The sequence below is a fragment of the Staurois parvus genome, unplaced genomic scaffold (genome assembly GCF_062004578.1).
Source record: "Staurois parvus isolate SC_StPar_1 unplaced genomic scaffold, SC_StPar_1.0 ptg000014l, whole genome shotgun sequence".
Lineage (NCBI taxonomy): Eukaryota > Metazoa > Chordata > Amphibia > Anura > Ranidae > Staurois > Staurois parvus.
In genome coordinates, this window is record NW_028317810.1 from 17,716,106 (window position 1) to 17,736,159 (window position 20,054).

The 20,054-nt window shown below is 38.9% G+C and overlaps 1 protein-coding gene across 2 annotated transcripts in view; it reads right to left on the reverse strand.

The window, feature by feature from the left end:
• The window catches only part of SLC12A2 (solute carrier family 12 member 2), a 189,107-nt gene that overhangs the window by 94,484 nt on the left and 74,569 nt on the right, over positions 1–20,054 (reverse strand). For both annotated transcript variants that reach the window (XM_089677757.1, XM_089677750.1), the window contains exons 3-5: positions 9,536–9,655; positions 7,205–7,280; positions 4,396–4,491 (exon numbers count right to left, since the gene is read on the reverse strand). In XM_089677757.1, coding sequence (XP_089533883.1) covers positions 4,396–4,491; positions 7,205–7,280; positions 9,536–9,655 — 292 coding nt within the window. The remainder of the gene's footprint in view (positions 1–4,395; positions 4,492–7,204; positions 7,281–9,535; positions 9,656–20,054) is intronic.

A 20,054-nucleotide genomic window follows, 5' to 3' on the forward strand; every position in this document is an offset into this window, starting at 1 on the left:
ACTGGCTTGTAGTCAGCTGCAACCATACAGAAAACGAAACCACTTTCACATGCCATCTATAGTATAGTCTTGTCTTGTTTTGTTTTACTTCTCTTTTATCAGTCCAAAACTTGTGAAAGACAGTTTGCGAACAAATTCAAAATGAAAAGTTAGAAAACCATTTACAGTAAGCTTTACAGACAATGCAAGCATCGGATGATTATGGCCTTATTCAGTAAAACAATGCACAGAGCAAAGCCTTTGAAGCTGCATTTTACACTTATCTTCTTCTGGTCTGACTTCAGTAAAATGAATTTTGGATAGCTGCTTTGTGCTTCCTTCACTATGTAGTTATTGACCGGCTCCTGCAAGGATTTATTCTACAATTTTGTATAATGTGCTACAAAGTTGTAATGCTAAATCCAAAATAAATTCTCACACATCAAATGCACAGTTGATCCTAATTAGTGCCAATTTAGGAATAAATACAGTGTGAGGGTTATTTATAAAAAAAAAATGTATTGTTAATTTAATCTATAGATTTTGAAAATAATATGCAAGATTCATTAAAATACAGAGCACTGTGAAAATATCAGCCTATGGACGTCTTTTTTTTTTTTTTCTTGGAATACTGTATGCATACTGTACGTTAATTAAGATATACAACATTTTACTAAACTGCAATATCAGTTCTAATGTGCTCTCATTTCTTTCCAAACTTGTTCACAAAGCAGCACATGCTAAACACTCTGTTTTAAGGCTTGATCACACTATATGGCATATCACAACTCCCTGCCGGAGGCGATCCAATCACTAGGCTGCATGATAAAATGCTGCATTTTACTGTGCAGACTAGAGTGAACCTAGCCTTAGCAAGTTGGTTGCTGTCACTACATAGACACTGAGACTGCAGTGAAGTGCTTGTCTCAGTGCACCACACTGATTACTTTTTTTTCTTTTTTTATTTGAAGCATCACAAAGCAACACCCCATTCATATCTCTGCACAGCAATGTGGTATAATGCGCTGCATTGACATACGGTGCCTTCCAGTTTTCTGCAATAAAAGACAATGTCTGCATTTGTCCACAGCCCACTTCAGAGCACCTCCTGTCTGCATTGCAGTGTGAATGGGTAACACAGAAAACAATTGTTTCTTTGTGCCCTAGCAGTGGCCTGCATTGATCCAGTGAGGAAAAAATGCACTGTGCATAAACAAGTTGTCTATTTGGTATTCATTAGGTCCAGTGTATTCCCTTTCATACATGACATGCAATTTACAACAAAAACCCAGAAAATTTCAGGCTGCAGAATATTTACTGGTAGCTTTGTTCAGATTTGGGCTCAATTCTCAAAGCTTTGAGTAGCCTCAAATTTAGGTGGTAAGAAGCATGTCTGAGATGGCACAAATGCCTCTTGATTCAGGTGGATCAACAGAAAACCTATAGAATACCTTCCCCAAGCAGTACCTCTTCTACAGTTCACCCCTGTGTTATGTCTACAGATTAAAAAACCCCACCATCAATAGGGTGTCTCTTGTTTATATATATGGTCCTATAGAAACATTTTAAAAAATGTATTATTTAAAAAAAATTAAATATTGACAGAGGAAAGACAATAGAGATAAAATGTATTTCTTGTAGATTACTATGTCTCTGCCAGAATGCAGAAGGATGCAATGCATACTGCTTGCTGTCAGCTAAGTGCTTTTCAATATGCCGGAAGTTTTAAATGCTGCTGAGGAAAGCTATTCTTAAGATGTGAATATATAATGTATGAGCCTTGCCTGGCTCCAGCAGGACAAGCTCCAAAACATCAGAGAGCACTGAAAAGTACAGTAGTCTGGAAGAGTGCTGAACAAGGACTAGAAATATCAACTGGTCAAGGTCTTCATTACTAGAATGTAGTTTGCTTGTAAAGTTCACTACCTAAACTTCAACTTATAGTGAAACCCAGAGCTACTAGAGTGACAAAGCCCTGCAGTGATATCAAGACCAAAATGGCAGCAATAAATCCAATTTTAAACATTGCTCAAAGTGGTATTGAGGTCGTAAACTGAAGATTTGTAATGTTATAATGAAATAAAGTAAAATAATGGTGCCTAAGCAATACTCTGAAAAATTTACTTTTTCTTGCATTTATGCACTAAAATAGCAGTGCATTTCCTGGTATGTAAGTGTGCCTAGGCACTTCTATGTAGTTGAAAAATCAGCAGCATGAGAGCAAAGGCACTGTTGTCTCTGGCTGTTAGTCTTAGGATATGGAGTGAGATTTGGTGATCAAGGTTATGACATGAGGAAGCATATTCCCTGCCTCTACCAAGATGGCTGCTTCCACACAGAGAAACTAAAACAGAACAGGGCATTGTAAATCCCAGTACATAAGATGAGAATATCAGACAAATGATCGTCTGTTTTTTTTTTTTTTTTGCATGCTAGTCTCATATCGAAAGTAAAGTGGTTACTAAAGTTACAAAAATTCTTGTACGACAGAATAAAAATTCTAAAGTGATGTAATGTATTGTATATTCCGACAAAAACTGTGAGGAGTAAACGAAAATTGTACGATCTGGTATTGTACGAGAAAAAATGTTGTGCTTGTCCCTTTGAATAATTTATGACGAAAGCTGTGTAACAATGATCAGATTATCGTATGATCGCTTTGAAAGAGGTATTTTTTGCACAATTTTGTGATCGTGTGTACTTGGCTTTTCCTCTCCCAGCTTTTTTTGGGCACAACTTTCAGTTCAGTTCCTCTTTAACATAACAAAATGTTAAGTGAGGTTTCCTAAAAATGTATGTATTGTAGCCTTTTTGTTCTTTGTTCTTTAGATCGGGGTCTCCAAACTGCAGCTCAAAGGCCAGATGTGGCCCTTCGCTAGCCTTTATCCAACCTTTGGGGCACTATTCCTCCCAATGATATGAGACACTATTCCTCCCCCACTGACACCAACAATGGGGCACTACTTCTTCCACTGATACCAATGATGGTGTACTATTCCTCCCACTAATACCAATGATGGGGCACTACGCCTCCTCCTACTGACCACCAGCCCTGAGGCTATGTTTATTCTCACTGATACTGGGCCCTGGACATTTTCTACTGTCACTGGCCACAAAAAAGAAAAAGGAAAACATCACAAAGAATGTAAAGCACCGGATAAGGCAGTGTTATAGAGATAAATGAGAAGTTGGGATGGTGGTGGTAATGAGGGATAGTTTACCTAAAGGTGTTTGAACATTACATTAGTGGCTTCAATTTTCTGGTTGCATCTTGCAGATACTTTTGATTCATTGTGAGTCAACCAAACAGTCTCCCCAGCAAAAATCTCTGCAGTCTGTTTTCTAAAAGGTATACCTAAAATTCTCATGGTGGACACAGACTATGTAATCTTTGCTAAAGCTACAGACCACATGAAAAAAACCAAAAAAGCAACATTTTGTTCTTGTGAAACGGTTAAATTTTTACTAATAAATAATCTGATTTGGAAATCAGAATGAATTCACAAACAGAACAGATGAAGGAAACTGCACAAAAAAGTATCACCTTTCATATGCCTTTTTTAAATTTGGTAACACTTTTGGGTATTTTGTTTAGCACCTGAAATTGGCAGGTATTTAGCTGTATTCAAATTTCTTTAGGGCAGGAGCAAATATGCCATTTGAGGATTTAGAGTTCTAGGTACGCAAGTTATATACATATTATCCCTTGTTGTATTCTGTGGATAAATTAATTTGTGTATTTAAGGCTTTGTCACAGGACTAGCCTAGTTGACTTACTGTATGCCCACTAGAGCTCACAGGAACTGACTAGTTATGAGTCCAAAAAATAAAATAACTGGTATTTTACATTGCTGAGCAGTATCAATGGAGAAACATTTCCTGCATTGCTTGTAGGACACTACTGATAGCTCTAGTTACCCTTACCCCAAGAGAGAAGAGAAGGGGCAAAGAGCAAATACTACATAGGTGTAAACAAACCCTTAGTTTAGCCTTTCTATACAAGTAAAAGGATACAAAAGGACAAAAGTTTCTGGATGTCACCCTATCAGCTATTTTAACTGCCTTTGAACACCAAGAAAAATAGTTTAATTTCCGTTCCCAGAAAAAAGTCCTCGGAACACCTGTTAGTCTCAACTTAGGGGGCATAGCTGTTGTTATAGGCCTGAAGCGCTTGGCATGAAATAAATACAGTCATTTGAGTCACTCACACACAGGCAACATAACATAATAAAACACATCCTGTGGATCAAAACCACTTATTACGGGAAAATGTTGTTTTGTTGAATTAAAAAAAAAAGAAATGACGTCAAGAACATTGATGCTACTTCTTAATCAGCCGAAGCAATGTAGAGAACAGTACAGATCAAACAAACATTTTGAAAAATGAGATATTTCAAGTTCATGCATTATATTTACCTCCTCTCACAAACCCGTTTGTAGCGATGGCTGAAGTAGACAATCCGGTAATAGTTGTCACCACAGTGGCCATTGCAATGACTAGAACACTTAAACCTGTGAAAGAATAAAGGTATAAAGAAAGTTGATGAAACAACACAAGTTCACTGCAAATTTCCAAGATAAAATGGACAGGAAAGTGGTCTGTAAAAAAAGATCTAATGCAATACAAATTCTGGGGGCTTATCCAAACTGAATATATTAGTGAAAGGCAGTGAATGTAGTGGGAGAGGTTGTTCTTACACACTGCTATCTTCCTGTTGCTAGTTATCAAAAAATTCCAAACCTAGCCAGTTCTAGAGGGCAAAAACTGATAACTTTGTATGTCTGCCTCAGCAATGTTACTAAACTGAACAAATATCAGACATCACAAGCTTTATGAACAATTCCTCCGACGCAAAAAATTTAGTAGCGTAGGTGTGATGTGTCTGCCGACATTCAGACTGCATTCTGATCCAAGAAGAACACACCGTTACATCCCTATCCTCCTAAATTCTCCGATTCCAGGAGAGCATTAGTAGGCAAGACTGTGGCTCCCATTCTGATGCATACAGTTTACCCAGTTCACCAAAAATATTTTCACAGATGTGGAACATAAACTTCATAGGCCATATGAAACTCTTTAAAAGATGTATCTTTAATAAGACATTCAGCAATCTGAATCAAATACAAACATAATGGTTTAGGCATACTTGCAAACAGCCTGTTTTTCTTTTTTAAATATAAAAAGGTTTATATTTACATGCCCTATGCAACAATACTGCACAGAGCTGTCCTTTACCTTTTCTTTAGTGGTCCCCATCCGTTGCTGTTCGTATCTTCTTCCTCCAGGTACTCCATAGCAAGCAATGTTCTATGGGGGCAGATGTGCGGGTATACTCCCAGGCCAGGCTGTGTGCGTCTATAGACACACACAAGCAGGCCACTACCCCTTCTCCCTAATCACAGGATTTGACTGACAGAAGCAGGAGGCTATGGCTCCAGTTGCTACCTGAGACTCCTGTGAGAACAGGGAGTGAAGGGAAAAGACCTGCAACCATGAAAGCACTGGATCAATCAGAGACTGGAAAGTGTTTAGAGACAGGAGGGCTAAAACACAACAAAATGTTTTTGTTTGTTTTTTTTACCTTAATGCAGGGAATTCAATAAGGTAAACAATGCCTATATTTTAGAATCACTTTAACTTTTGCTGTGAATGTAGTTGCAGAACACCACTATCAATTTAAATTTGACCTAAAGACACCAGAAGAGACCACATAACATTTTGGTGTAGACTTAAATACAGTATTATGAGTTATGTTATTACTTCTGTAATTCAAAGCCAATGCAACACACATGTAAACATAGTCCTGTGTGTGTTGCATTACGAATTTGGATTTAATTTAAAATCAAAGAAAAACAATTTTATTTTTTTTTTTTACAAGACAACCCTGCCCATGTTTCTTTTGTATCACAAATCCTCTTTCTTCAAACAGGATTCAGCTAGCATGTGAACAAAGTATCTGTCATATATAACAAAGCTTTTCTTCTATTTGCAGGAAATACATCAAAGCCCCCTTTTTGGCAACATGGCAAAAATTACTTTTATATTACTCAGGCTTGTCTGGAATTTCAGAAGTGGGTTATACATTCGAATGTCTTAGGTAACCTAAGGCTACAATAAGTGAAATAAACTTCTGCGCCTACTAAGTGATATACAAAGTAATAAATACAGTGACAGGGATATTTGGAGAATGCAAAGAAATTGCGTCAGACTCTGATAGCCGGCTGCTGTTACCTAGTGAAACGGAGGATTTCTAAGACCACCTTAAAGCAGAGCTCCACCCAAAAGGGGAAGTTCCGCTTTAAGCCTTTGTCCCCCGCTCCCCATTAAGGATTGGCATTTTTGGGGAGCGGGTACCCAAATTTGACAGGTACCCGCTCCCACTTCTGCTGCGATCGTGTAGGCGATGGGAAGGGGAAGTTGTCCTCCCTCCCCGTAGTCTTCTGGGACACGTGACAAGTCCCAGAACACTACGGGGCCATTCACAAAATGCAGTGCTTCTTGAGTATGCGCAGTGGGCACCCGGCTGCGAAGCCGAAAGCTGTCACAGTCGGGTGCCCGCACTGAAGATGCCAGCGCCAAGGAGGAAGACGGCCGATGAAACCAGCGGTGGTGAGGACACCACTGGACCAAGGGACAGGTAAGTGTCTGTATTTTAAAAGTCAGCAGCTATAGTTTTTGACCAGGTGGAACTCCACTTTAACATCTATTATATAGGAGGAGGAGTGGACAGCCCCTAGTGAGTAAAGGAGATCTTGATCTACTGTGGAGATGTCTTATTTATCACGCAGCTTTGCATGCGTTTGGAGGTGAGAGTTCTGAGAGCAGAGGAGTGACACCAATTAATGCATGGAATTCACATTTAGCACGGATTTTTTTGGTAATGGATTGCGTTATATTTGGAATATGAACTTTACACACATTTCTTTGGAGCACTTTAATAATAGTTTATTTTTTGTGTATTAAAGTATGATATTTGTATTAATTTATATATTTAGATATTATGAGCACTTTGTATTCACCTTGGTTGTTTATTATGATGGATTGATAGGTATTTAATACTCAGTAAGCAGCGCTACATCATTTCTATTTTATTTCTAACCTATGGCTACATTTAAACCAATCAGTTTTTTCGGCATGTTTTGTTTTTTCACTGAAGAAGTGATGAAGAATCTCTATCACATAATAAAACATAAAAAGGCTTTACAAAAAACATAAAGGACCTACCGATTCCAGCTTGTCCAACAATCCATGACAACCGGATGAACAACATCACGCCCCATATATTCAGCATGCATCGTACCTACAGACAGAGCACATGAACCACAAAAAGTAAAATGCATTCCCCACTATATAGAAAGTGGTAATACTTGAAATAGTTACATGGCCAGATTTAATTAAAGCTTAGTGAAGTCTTAAATGTTAAAGTAAAAATGTGAGTTCAGTCAGTAAAATGATAGTGATGGATGTATTTTTAACACTAATTTAAAGACTCCGAACAACCCTTATGCACCACAGTATCTAAAAAAAGAAACCTGTACAGTTCATTGCAACAAGTCAAATATGACTTTCTAAACTGCCCTAGTATAATCACAGATGGAAATTCAGTAGCTAATGGTAACAAAGAGTTCTTCTTTTAGACCTAAGCTATTTCAATTCACCAGTCTACTGTGCAGATTTGGAAATCTGGGTATGTGAAATGACCAGGCACTTCAATTAAGAACATGCAAATGCAGCCATCTGGAAACTGAGCACACAAACCAGAAGTTACTGGCTTACTAGATCTTCAGAATTAAAGTGGAATTCCAGGCACCACCTAACTAATCTTAAAAATGCTCCCTCTGCCTTCCTAATATCTATTCTGATTAACCTGTATACTTACCTATTATCAGGTCACGTCAGTCATGTGATCTGGCTCCCCTTTGGCAGCCATTGTGGCTTTAGGAGGGAGGAGCACAGGGGGTGGTGGGAGTTGGGGGTTGGGTTGAACTTTAGCTCTGCTCACCTAGATGAGTTAGTAGGAGTGGAAACAGGTAGACAGTATTGGAAATTGGGTACCTGTCAAAAATTAGTAGCCACTACTAGAAAAAAAAAAAAAAGTAAAAAAAAAATGCTCCCATTAGTGATAGAGGAGCGGGGAAAAGGAGGATAAGTGGTACTTCCTTTTTTAAATGAAGTTCCGCTTTAATATAGCAGACATGAGCATCTTTATATACAGTCATGGGAAAAAAGTTCAGTACGCCTAATAGCAATTGTTGAATTTTTTTAAACATAATAAAACAAGCAAATATAAGATCTTCATTCAAACAGTGCAAACAAATAAAGCTGATGTACTCGATCAATCGATACATAAAATGGATTGGTGTATTAATTCTCATAATCGGCAACTGAAGATGGAACCTTTCTTATTTAACCCTTCAAATATCTAGGGCATAGTGTTCTCTTTGTTACTGACAGGTGTGGTGTCGTCATGCTAAGATCAAAGGTCCCCTGAAAGAAGGTTGTAGAGTTTGGCAATATATTTAATAAATTTTTTTGGAAACAAGGGAAATAATGTAGAAGTAGTGTAGATTTCACACTGTTAATTTATCCAGGACTTGCTAGCCCAGCAAATTCAGCCCATGAGCTGACTGTGGTATACTAAAAGAAGTCTTTAAGAACTCCCAACATTCATTGTGGGATCTGTAAGTAACTTTGGCAACAGTTATCAAAGTGACTACATCTACAATTAGAAGAGGTAGAACCAAGTTAATCCACATAGGAGGTGTCAGGAAAAAAGCTTTGCTGCCCAAAAAGACCATTAGAACAAATCTGCTGTTTGGCATTGAACATAGAGGACCAGGCCTTCTTGAACAATGTACTGTGGAGAGATGTTATGGTTGGGTTGCTTTACTGCTTCAAGGTCTGAAGAGCTTCCAGTCATAAAGTCAGCTATGAAACCTACATCTTACCAAAGTGTGCTTGAGGAGAATGTGAGGCCATTTGTCTAAAACGTGAACTGCACATGGCTCTTTCAACACAAAAATAGGGATCACACTAGGCAAACCCACTGAGGAATAGCTCAAAAAGAAGTAATAAAAGGTTATGGAATAACCTAGTAAAAGCTTTTATCTGAATCTCACTGAAATGTTTTGGTGAGATTAAAAAAATTGTGTAGTTTAAGTAAGGAAACCTATGAACATCTTCCAACTGCAGGAATTTTGCATGGTGAAGTGGTTAAAAAGTAGTCAAGTCTGTGATTAGCGAGGAGTCAAGCAAAATGCTTCTTCCTGAATTCTTGGGAAAGGGGTTTTTTCCCCCAACAGATGCCAGTGGTGTTGTACTGTGCAAGAACGAGATGGAACGTTTGAACAATATCAAAAGCATTTTAAAAATGAAGAGATCACAAGGATAAAGGGAAGTATGATTAGTTATTTTCTCCCTATTCAGATATACAGGTTTATAGGGTTAGGATGAGGGGAAGGTGGGGTCTTCTGTCCTCTAACCACGCTAGTTACAGATATCTTGTATTTAAACTGACTTTTGAGGCTTTGGAGAAGGAGCAGCAAACTTACTCACCAGTACACCTTTGATCCAGCCAAATTTCACAACTCCTTTACTCTCTGCAACATGATTGGTCACAGCATCCCCAGTTGGTGTTCCTTCTTCTCCATTGGCAAAACCATCTTCGAACGGTTCCTGAAAGAACAAAATACATTTGATAAAGGATTGTACACCCGAGTTTCATTAACAACATGAATCTAATGCACCCTTTTCATTGCAAGATATTCAATTACCTCCCTTCTGATGCCAACAAGACAACTCTTATAAACGTATAACATATAAACAATGAATATAATGTACTGCCATGTCTCCCATCATACTACCATAATTTTTAATTGATCAAGACCCTACAAAGCATTGCATCCTTACAGTACGGTACATGTCAGCTCAAACTATGAGACATCTATAGTCTAGAAATGTTCACTAAAGGCAGTAGGTTTATAGATTTCTCTCAATATACACAACATTACATTACAAAGGCCAGCGTTGTTCTAGTTTGCAAAATGCTTGCTATATCTGAACCCTTTATGGGATTTGATGTACAAAGTTACTATGCAATCTAATAAATTCTTTTCGGAGTTTTAGGCTTCTTTGTGATAAGAAATCAGAGTTTTACATTCTAGTTTTTAATTCTATTACAGGTACTTATACAATGCCGTAAATTTACGCAGCGCTTTACATATATACGTTGTAAATTCGCATCAGTCCCTGCCCTCAAGGAGCTTACAATCTATGGTCCCTAACTCACATTCATACATACACATACTAGGCCAATTTAGACAGGAGGCAACTAACCTAACAGCATGTCTTTGCAGTGTGGGAGGAAACTGGAGTACCTGAAGGAAACCCATGTAGGCAAAGGGAAACCAGACTCCAGGCAGGTAGTGCTGTGGTTGGGACTCAAACCAACTACCCTAGTGCAGCCAGGCAGAAGCGCTAACCACTTATCCACTGTGCTGCCCCAAATTTGCAGCCTATCCTACAATTTGAGTATTTTTATACAGTATATTAGGATTTTTTTTTTCTTTTTTTTTTTACGGTTATCTGTGGTAATCATTTACGGAGGTTTGGTTTTGTGTTTTTTCGAAATTGTGCACTTTATCACATAAGTTCAGATGTTTTGGGGTTTTTGTTTTCGAAAATTAGGTTAAAGTGACTGAACGCAATTTTTTTTTAAAATAACAATCATGTCATACTCGTCTGCTCTGTGCAATGGATTTGAACAGAGCAGCCTCGATCCTTCTCTTCTCAAGTCCCCTGCCAGCACACCTGGCTAGAGCCATTCAAACAGGAAGCATGAACTTTCCTGTTTGCAGACCTGTAGCTCTGACTTAACAGTGAATGTGTTGGACCCTTGCAGAGAGACTACTGTTTCCACATAGAGAACAGGGTGGCTTCTCTACAGCATAATGTCAGGGGACAGGCTATTCTACATGAGCAGCCATGGCTAGGACAGCAAGACTAATGGTTCTGGAACTAAATGAACACCGGAGGCCACAGCAGTCATAATAATGTAAATATGCATATGTGGAGGGGAGGATGGGTTAGATCAGGGCAAAGGGGCTAAAAGGGTACTTCTCCTTTAAACGTTCTGCAGGACAAATTAAAAACTAAACACGGTTTATTTGTAATGATGTGTAGTTCTCTTAACTGCAAAACAGTTTGGATCTGGAGTCTACTGACAGACTGAAATGCAATTATATTACCCAATGAAAAACTTGCAATCAGTGACAGCAGTATAGTGTGGACCAAAACTGTTGAAGTTCTAAAGGATATGAGTAGATAAGAAGGGACTTGGTGTACTGTGTATAGTCAGCATATGGTAAATTGCAAAATCAGTAAAGAAAATGAATAATCTAAAAAAAAAAAAAGTTAAAATGTTTGCTACTAACGCCAAGCTGTACAAGGAAACACGGCAGCATGAATACATGACCTTAATGATTCATTAAGCCCGGGGTGACCCTAAATCACCAGACGCTGAATTGCCCACACTCACAAAGATTAATAGAGAACTTGACCTCAATCCTGCCCAAATATGGCCTAAACCTAATCTTGGCACTGACACAGGCCATTAAACGTCTACTAAACAGACATGACAGAACATATATAATAAGCCTCCTTTGGCCTAAAATGGCTGATAACATAGAAAATAGGTCACATCAAGATGCCCAGGCAATATAAAAATAAACATGTTACTCCACGCTTTGTTAAAAAAAAAAAAAAAAAAAAAAGATGGAAGCATGTACATCCTTATAAGATTTATAAGTGTCAGCAGTATCCCTTTTACAAATTTTCCATTAGTTTCAACTTGTAAGAGTGAGCCCGTTTATTGAACAAGATGCAATCCCTAAGCCTAAAGCAAGCATAGTATCTTGAAGTCTATAAAGGAAAGCACAATGTACACAGTGGTGCTGTGTGAAATAGATTATGCCCTGCAAAGCACAGTGTACACAGTGAAATATACAAGCGTGTTCAAAATAATAGCAGCCCAACATCACTAACCAGACCAATCCCTATTTTTGGTATAAATTATAATCCTACATGGCAAATAATTTACTAGTAGGTGTAGTAGAGTAATAAAAAACCAACCGACCCAACAGTCATGCCATGAATGCTGCTGATGCTTTGAAATTGAATCATTAATTGAAAAGGGTGCGTTCAAAATAATAGCAGTGTGGAGTTCAATTTGTGAGGTCATTCAGTCTGTGAAAAAATAGGTGGCAATTATTGCCCTTATTTAAGGATGAAACGTTGTACATGCTGGGTATAGCGCATTTCTCTCTGAAAATCTGAGTAAAATGGGTCGTTTCAGACATTGTTCAGAAGAACAGCGTACTTTGATTAAAAAGTTGATTGGAGAGGGGAAACCATATAAAGAAGTGCAGAAAATGATAGGCTGCTAATGATCTCAAATGTTTTAAAATGGCAACCAAAACCAGAAAGACGTGGAAGAAAATGGAAAACTACCATTTGAATGGATCAAAGAATAGCCAAAATGGAAAAGACTCAAAGCCAATGATCAGCTCCAGGATTATCAAAGGAGGTCTAAAGTTAACTGTGAGTACTATAATAATTAGAAGACACCTATGTGAAGCTAAGCTATTGGCAAGAAGCTCCCGCAAAGTCCCTTTGTTGAAAAAACGATATGTGCTGAAGAGGTTACAATTTGCCAAACACATTGACTGGCATAAAGAGAAGTGGCGCAACATTTTGTGGTCTGATGAAAGCAAGATTGTTCTTTTTGGGTCTAGGGGCCACAGACATTTTCACAGATGACCTCCAAACACTGAATTCAAGCCGCAGTACACTGTGAATAAAGTTAAGCATGGTGATGCAAGCATCATGATATGGGGATGTTGTTGGGCAACTTTATCGCATACCAGGGATCATGGATCAGTTTGAATACATCAAAATACTAAAATAGGTAATGTCACCCATTTCATGGGCATTTTCTCTGCGGCATAAGGTGTTTCAACAAGTCAACATCCCCAAAACACACCAGTAAGCGAGCAGCGTCTTTGTTCCAGACCAACAAGATTAACGTTATGGAGTGGCCAGCCCATTCCCTGGACCAAAATAGAAAACTGGTGGGGTGATATCAAAAATGCAGTTTCTGAGACAATACCAAGAAATGCACAGGAATTGTAGAATGTTGTGCAATCGTATTGGGCTGGAAAACCAGTTCACAGGTGCCAGAAGTTGGTTGATTCCATGCAACACAGATGTGAAGCAATTCTCAGAAACAGTGCTTATTAGTTCGGAGATTCACAGGAAAGCTCAGTATTTTTCAGTTTATACAGTAAATGTTTGCATTTTTACAGAAAAATGCAGACAGTGCTATTCCTTGGTCTTGGTCACTCAATTTTGTTCTTACAAATACTATACTTATTACACAAAAGTTGTTTACTCTGTTATTTCACAAGAAATTTTTATGCTTGTCCCTTTAGGTATTTTCGCATGAACTGTCGTGATTGGCTTTCGAAACCAGTGTACTAACAAATAGATTATCAGACGCATTTTTTTTTTTCATTTGAGTTTCTTATCGTGTGTACCAGGCATAATAAAAAAAGGCCTGCCTGTTTTGGCACAGGAATGATGGGTGTAACAAAACCTCTGACCTTTATACTGTATCTTCTGTGTTTTGTCTGTTTTCCACTTCCTTCATCCACCTGCTCCTCTCTTTCCAATCTTGTGCCACCTCAATATTACACCTTTTTTGTCCTTTCTACCCAGCAGTGTCCTGCTCCATCACTGCCATAGTGCTGGTCTTTATATCAGAGTGCACCCTTTAGTGGTCAGAGGGGGATCATCGGACAGAGTGAGGAAGTGACAGGTCCGTGTCCACTGCAGCCCACTCTGCACCATGGGCTGTCAGATGTAAAATGGACTGGCTGTTCGATACACCCAACTGCCCTCCGATCCAATCTGCCCAGAGAGGGGAGAATGAATCCCCTTCCATTTGTTTTTAGCGGATCAGATTGAAGGTAGGTGAGTGTAAACAGACACAAGCCTGCACAAGCATGTTTACATCTGCCACTCCATAAAGGCCAATTGAGGGTCCAATGTGGTCCGCCTGAAAAATGGATGGGCGGACCCGAGTAGACAGATTGCATTAAAGGAGCTGTACAGTGCTGCCCCTAATCCCTATCCTGATCTTTAACGATCCCTCCCGTATGTCCCAGGCTGCAGCTCCATATAAAAAGAGAAAATAGCCTCATTATAAGTATGGCAGCATTCATTTTTGTTTTTTGTAGCTTGTATATTAAGTTTTACTGCTCATTATTATTTTGCACAATAAAAAAAAAAAAAAAAAAAAAAGAAATAATTTAAAATGTTGCTTGATAGAAGTCTTACTAATCAACAGAAAAAGGGTGGGAATCCTGACATGCCATCCCTATTACTTTTGTAGGATACATGACTAGGCACGCTGGCCACCCTGCGGTCTCTTCATGGAATATAGAACTATTTAGATGAACTGACAGAACACGGAAGCTTGTCTTTATTAATTGTAATATGACGTGTTAAAAAAATTAAGGCGACTTAGAGCTCTTAAAAGAAAAAATGTGTTTTATACAGATCACATATAAGAAAATAGTAATAATCCAAGTTCTTCTACAAAACACAATTTTAGGTTTAAAATAGGGGTGCACCGAAATTAAAATTCTGGTGCTGAAACAGAAAACAAAAATTCATGATGCACTTGGCCGAAAACAGAAACTGAAATGGGCAGTTTTTAAAAATTAATAAATATTTTTTGGAGAAAAATAGTTTGATAAAAAAAAAAAAAAAAAACAATATATACCCAATTTTTTTGTAAAATATGAAAGAGGATGTTACGGCGAGTAGATACCCAACATGTTACGTTTTAAAAGCACTCGTGGAATGGCGTCAAACTACGGTACTTACAAATCTCCATGGGTAATGATTTAAAAATTTCTACAGGTTAGCAGTGCAAAGTTACAGAGGAGGTCTAGTAGTTATTGCTTTTGCTCTGACGTTCGTGGCGATACCTCACGTGTGTGGTATGAACTCCGTTTACATATGTGGGCGTGGCCTATGTATGCGTTCACCACTACATGCGAGCACGGGGTCACTCTAAACTTTTTTTTTTTTTAATTTAGGATGCATGCATTCCTTGTGATAAAAATAATTAGTGACAGGTCCTCTTTATGGAGAGATATGGCGTCAATAAGTCCCAACATCCCTCCTCTACAATGTAAAGCATTAGATCAAAAAAAGCATTGATCTAATGCTTTAAAAAAAAAAAAAAAAAAAAAAAAAAGGGCATAGAAATGAGTGGAGGCCTTCTTTCCTTCACTCATCTCTATTCCCACTGCCAAGATCGTTCGGTAGTTTCTCAGGTAAGGCTGAGTACTACCGAGCGGTGGCGGCAGCGGCGAGGTTTTTTCGGCACCTTTATCGCTGCTTTTTTTTTTTCATATCGGTCCGAGGCCGACGGGTGTTTGCGGCCGAAACATTTCGTCCACCGAAATTTTGGTGCACCCCTAGTTTAAAGTGTATTTCAGGGCAACATAAATACACATATGCAATGCATATTTCTACAATAAATTAACCTTCCGTGTTTTATCCCTTTAAAGACCCTGCAAGTACAGAAAAATACCTTTTGATCTGTCCAAAGTGCACTCCTAACTCCTGTTGTGGGCTGACAACACATTTTTGAGGACTGATTGGTGTCAGCCCTGCCCAGTTTTCTCTTGCTAAGCTAGCCAGACCCACCTAGTCTCCCATCTTCACACCATAAAGTCTACTCATTATGAAGTCCGAAGATAAAGACTGGCAGGTCTCATCACTCAAATGGGGACACAGGAAGTGTGCTGCGGCCTCTGTGCTTGTGAGGAGAGAGAGAGAAAGAGTAAAAAACGCTGCTCTCAGACACAACGCTGGATTAAAAGAGTCACCAGGTAAGTATTTAAGGGGGATACTGAAAGGTTTTTTACCTAAATGCATATCATGCTCCTGACTCCTTAGAATTAATTTTCTACCCCTATTATATATAAAACCAAAATATTTTTAGTTGTGACAAGAATAGAGAAGGGTTAAAACCACAGTTTTTTTTTCTGTCTGAAGAGATGCTGTGAAATTTCCCAAGAGGACCACAAAGTGAGAGGAAATTGCCACTTATATAGTTGTCACTTGAATAGCTGTACACATTAGAAGAAGATTTTTCCCTCTATTTTTGTTCTGGTGACAACTGTAAAATTTTGAATTTTCCAGCATAATAATCAACAGAACTAAGAGAGGGTGATCCTTTCCATTGGGGTCACAGACAGCAGTAGCAACCTATGGCTGCACAAACAAGCTTCTGAAAACTTCCACCTTTAAATCAAATAATTTTTTTAAACACCCCCCCCCCACCCCCGACTCTATCTGGGGGAAAAAAAAAAAAACAGTTTTGGCATTACATTCTTATGATATGTGCCCTGTTGATTCCTATGAATTTTAACAACAGGTCTGCTTTGAGGTATGAATAACCAGAGTAAAAGCCAAGAATGATATGAATATTTCTGTTGCGTATTTTACCTGGCTCTTCACATATCTGTCAGGCTGACTTCCAAAAATTATAAACAACCTCGCCTTTTTATACAGAGTCGTCATTCTACGCATGTAACCGCTGTTTTGAGTGTCTGTAGTTATTGTTTCTGCCAAACCACAGTAGACAAGTGGACCAATAATGGTTATGAGATTTTACCAGTGAAAGTTGTGAGAACTGGGAGTTGAGCATGATTTATACAACGTAGAGTGCTTAAAAGGTATGTTAACCCAATATTTCATATTCCTGATATGTGCCTGCTGTACTACATACTAGTATGGAAAAGTATCCTGCCAGTCCCTCTGCTTTCCTATGTTAAAAGGAAAAAAAAAAAAACTGACTACACTAGGCAGGAGAGCACTGCACGGTCAGTTTTCTGGGTGTGTTGGGAGCTAATCCAATGATCAGACTGGTGCTGACCCCCTCTGCACAGCCATTCACTGAGAAGTTCACTGAGCGGCTGTTTCTCCTCCCCAAGTTTCTTATGCAGCTGAGAGCAGAAGCTATGTGATCAACAACAAACATGTCGTACTTACTTGCTATGTGCAGTGGTTTTGCACAAAGTAGACCCGATCCTCCCCCTGCCAGCATTCCTGGCCCTCCCATGTCCATCCATACGTAGAACCACAGCTTGGCCCAGCCCCCTCTCTCTCCTCATTAGCTCACTGGCTGTGACTGACAGAAGCAAGAGTCAAAGGCTTCCACTGCTGTCTCAACCAAAGAGGAGGGAGAATCCCTGGAGAGCCGGAGTTCTAGTGCACATCGCTGGATCGGTAAGTATTTGGAGGGGGGGTTCCAACATACTTAAAATTATTTTTGCAACCAATTGATAAAACACGAAAAGGATTGCTTTTTAAAGCAGTGAATTTGACTTTCACTAAACATTCTTTGTTGGTAAATCACGTTCATTTAAAACACCAGGAAGATTCACCTGCAGTGAAAGTGTGCTAAATGCCAGATTTATGGCTTTATGCCCCAACATTTTAAGAGGTTGCTGATATAGTCCTGGTGATACAGAGATTTTCCCTCCAAGGATTTAGTATTCTCATTAAATGGCAATGTAGCCAGTTTAGCCTAAGGCCCGATTTCACACTGATTGCACATTTTGAAAAGCACCACACTGAACTGCATCACAGCTAACAGCTGTGTGAACAAACTGCATTTCATTAAAAAAAATGCGGTATGCACCAATTCAATAAGTTAGAGTCCATCCAGAATGAATAGTTTGCTTAACCAAACGTAATAACATGCATTTGTTGAGCAATGCACCAGTGTGAACCAACCATAAGGATAGGTTCACACCAGCCTGCAAGCTGTAGGCTGGTTGCTGGTGTGGGAATCACATCTGTGCCTGCACCCGCAACCACCCGCTGGAAAACCGCATGGTCAAAAAGACCATGCGAATTCCCTATGGATGCATTTTGTAAAAGGTGCATGCACCTTCTTCTTGCGTGAAACACGGGTGTGGGCATTTGAATAGGCTGCTGTGCCCATGCATGGCCTGCACTAGTATGAGCCAGGCCTTAAAGAACAGATTACAGAGCAAAAAGCTGTGTTTCGAGTATAGCATCAAGTACCTCAATTTTTTTACTCACATAGGAACATTTATAAATTTCTGTTTGGTACAAATACTTTCTATGCACAAAAGGATAATATATAAGATATACAAAACCTAAAACGCAGATTAAAAATGTGTTCAATATGGCATGGAAATCTCTGCAACCTACACCAACCAGAAGTCATGTTTCATTCGTTTAGCGTAGAGTGTTCTTGGTAATAAACAAAATGAGTGTGAATAGTAGCTATGGGCTACTGCAGGTTCCACCCTGCTCATTGCCATCAGAAAAAATCCTAAATTTAATAACAGAAAAATGTGTCCAGTGACTCATCCGGAGCTGAAATAAAAACTACACCAGTTCCCAGAACATATGGATTACACATCAATAATATATAACATAAAGTAATCTAATACCTAGGAGATCTCAAATGAGATGGTGGAAAATTACAAGGAAATGTACAACTCATGTTATATTCATATTTTTAGATTCATTGTTAAAATAATGGCCAGGGAAATAAGAAACAATAAAATAGAAAAAAAAAATAAACGACAGGTACAATTAATTTTTTATAATAAATTTAAAAAACACACACTTAAATATGAAATACTACCTGTAAATATTCCATTCCTACAATTTTTTTTTAGATACACCATTAACTTGCACATGCAGGGCAAATTTAATTCCTCCAACCCCCTCCTACTCACCTTACTTGTTGCTCCCTCGCAGCCCCTTGCTACTCAGCACCCGGCAAGAACACCACTCTACTTCCCTGCGATGGTGCCCGAACCAGGTAGACCTGAAAACGATCACGTCTGGAGCAGTGAGGTCATCCTTCCCCCAGGTCACTACAGCCAAATTTAGTGTCAGCTGCAGAGGTGCAAGAAGTTGTAAGGAAGCATATGGTGAGTATAGAAGGATCGAGTGATAACCTATGCAGAAAAACTGTCACTGCATGGGCTTGAGCAAGGTGACAGTGCCCTCTTTAAAGCCAGTAGGTGGAACTCCAGGCTCCTTTTTGTCTATCTTTATATTCTTCGCTCAACATCCCGAGCTGAATTTTATAGACACAAGTGAATTTACCAGAGCGGCTGCTGAGTTTGCGCCTAAGAAAAAACCCTATTGCCCTGAGAATCCTTTGGCGTCATTCACACAGGCTGTGTTTTTCATCCATCCATTGATGGATGAAAGATGGACATCAATGCAGCTCTATGAAAAATGGCTGTAAATGGATGATCATCCGTTTACATCCACATCTATCAACATCCATTTTTTAGAATGGTTCAAAGCCCTATTTTGTTCTGTAAAAAACACAAAAATACAAGGATGGCTATAATGACAAATATTTAAAGCAACTGTCACTAAAAGAGATCTTGAAAGTAATCTTCTGCAGGCCATGTAGTCTGGCTGAATAATCTTTAGCATACAATATTGGAATTGGATTTCTAATGTATCTCAACCTACCACCACAGGATTCTTCTTAATGTGGTACTGTCTATTTAGTAGATTCACCCTCTCTGCTTGTCCTGGAGGCGCTTGTCCCCTGGACAGGAAGTTATTATTATAAGGGATTTATATAGTGCCAATAGTTCGCTTTACAATATAAAAGGAGACAATACAGCAACGATAGTTCAATACAAGAGGGTTAGGAGGGCCCTACTCCTTGGAGCTTACAATCTAAGAGATGGAAAACATACACTGTATGTTTGATATTGCATTTGCACGGATATGGCTTTTTAAATGTATTTTAATGTATAAATAAAGCTGTGTTTTTTAACCTTCACTTTGTACTGGCGCACTAAAAAGCCCATTTTTCTAGTCTCCCTGTAGGGTGGCTGGAAGCCCTGTAATTTACTGTATATTCCAATTTGGGGATGGTGCCAACAAATCCCAGGCACCAGGTCGCCATGGCAAGGAGAAACCGCAT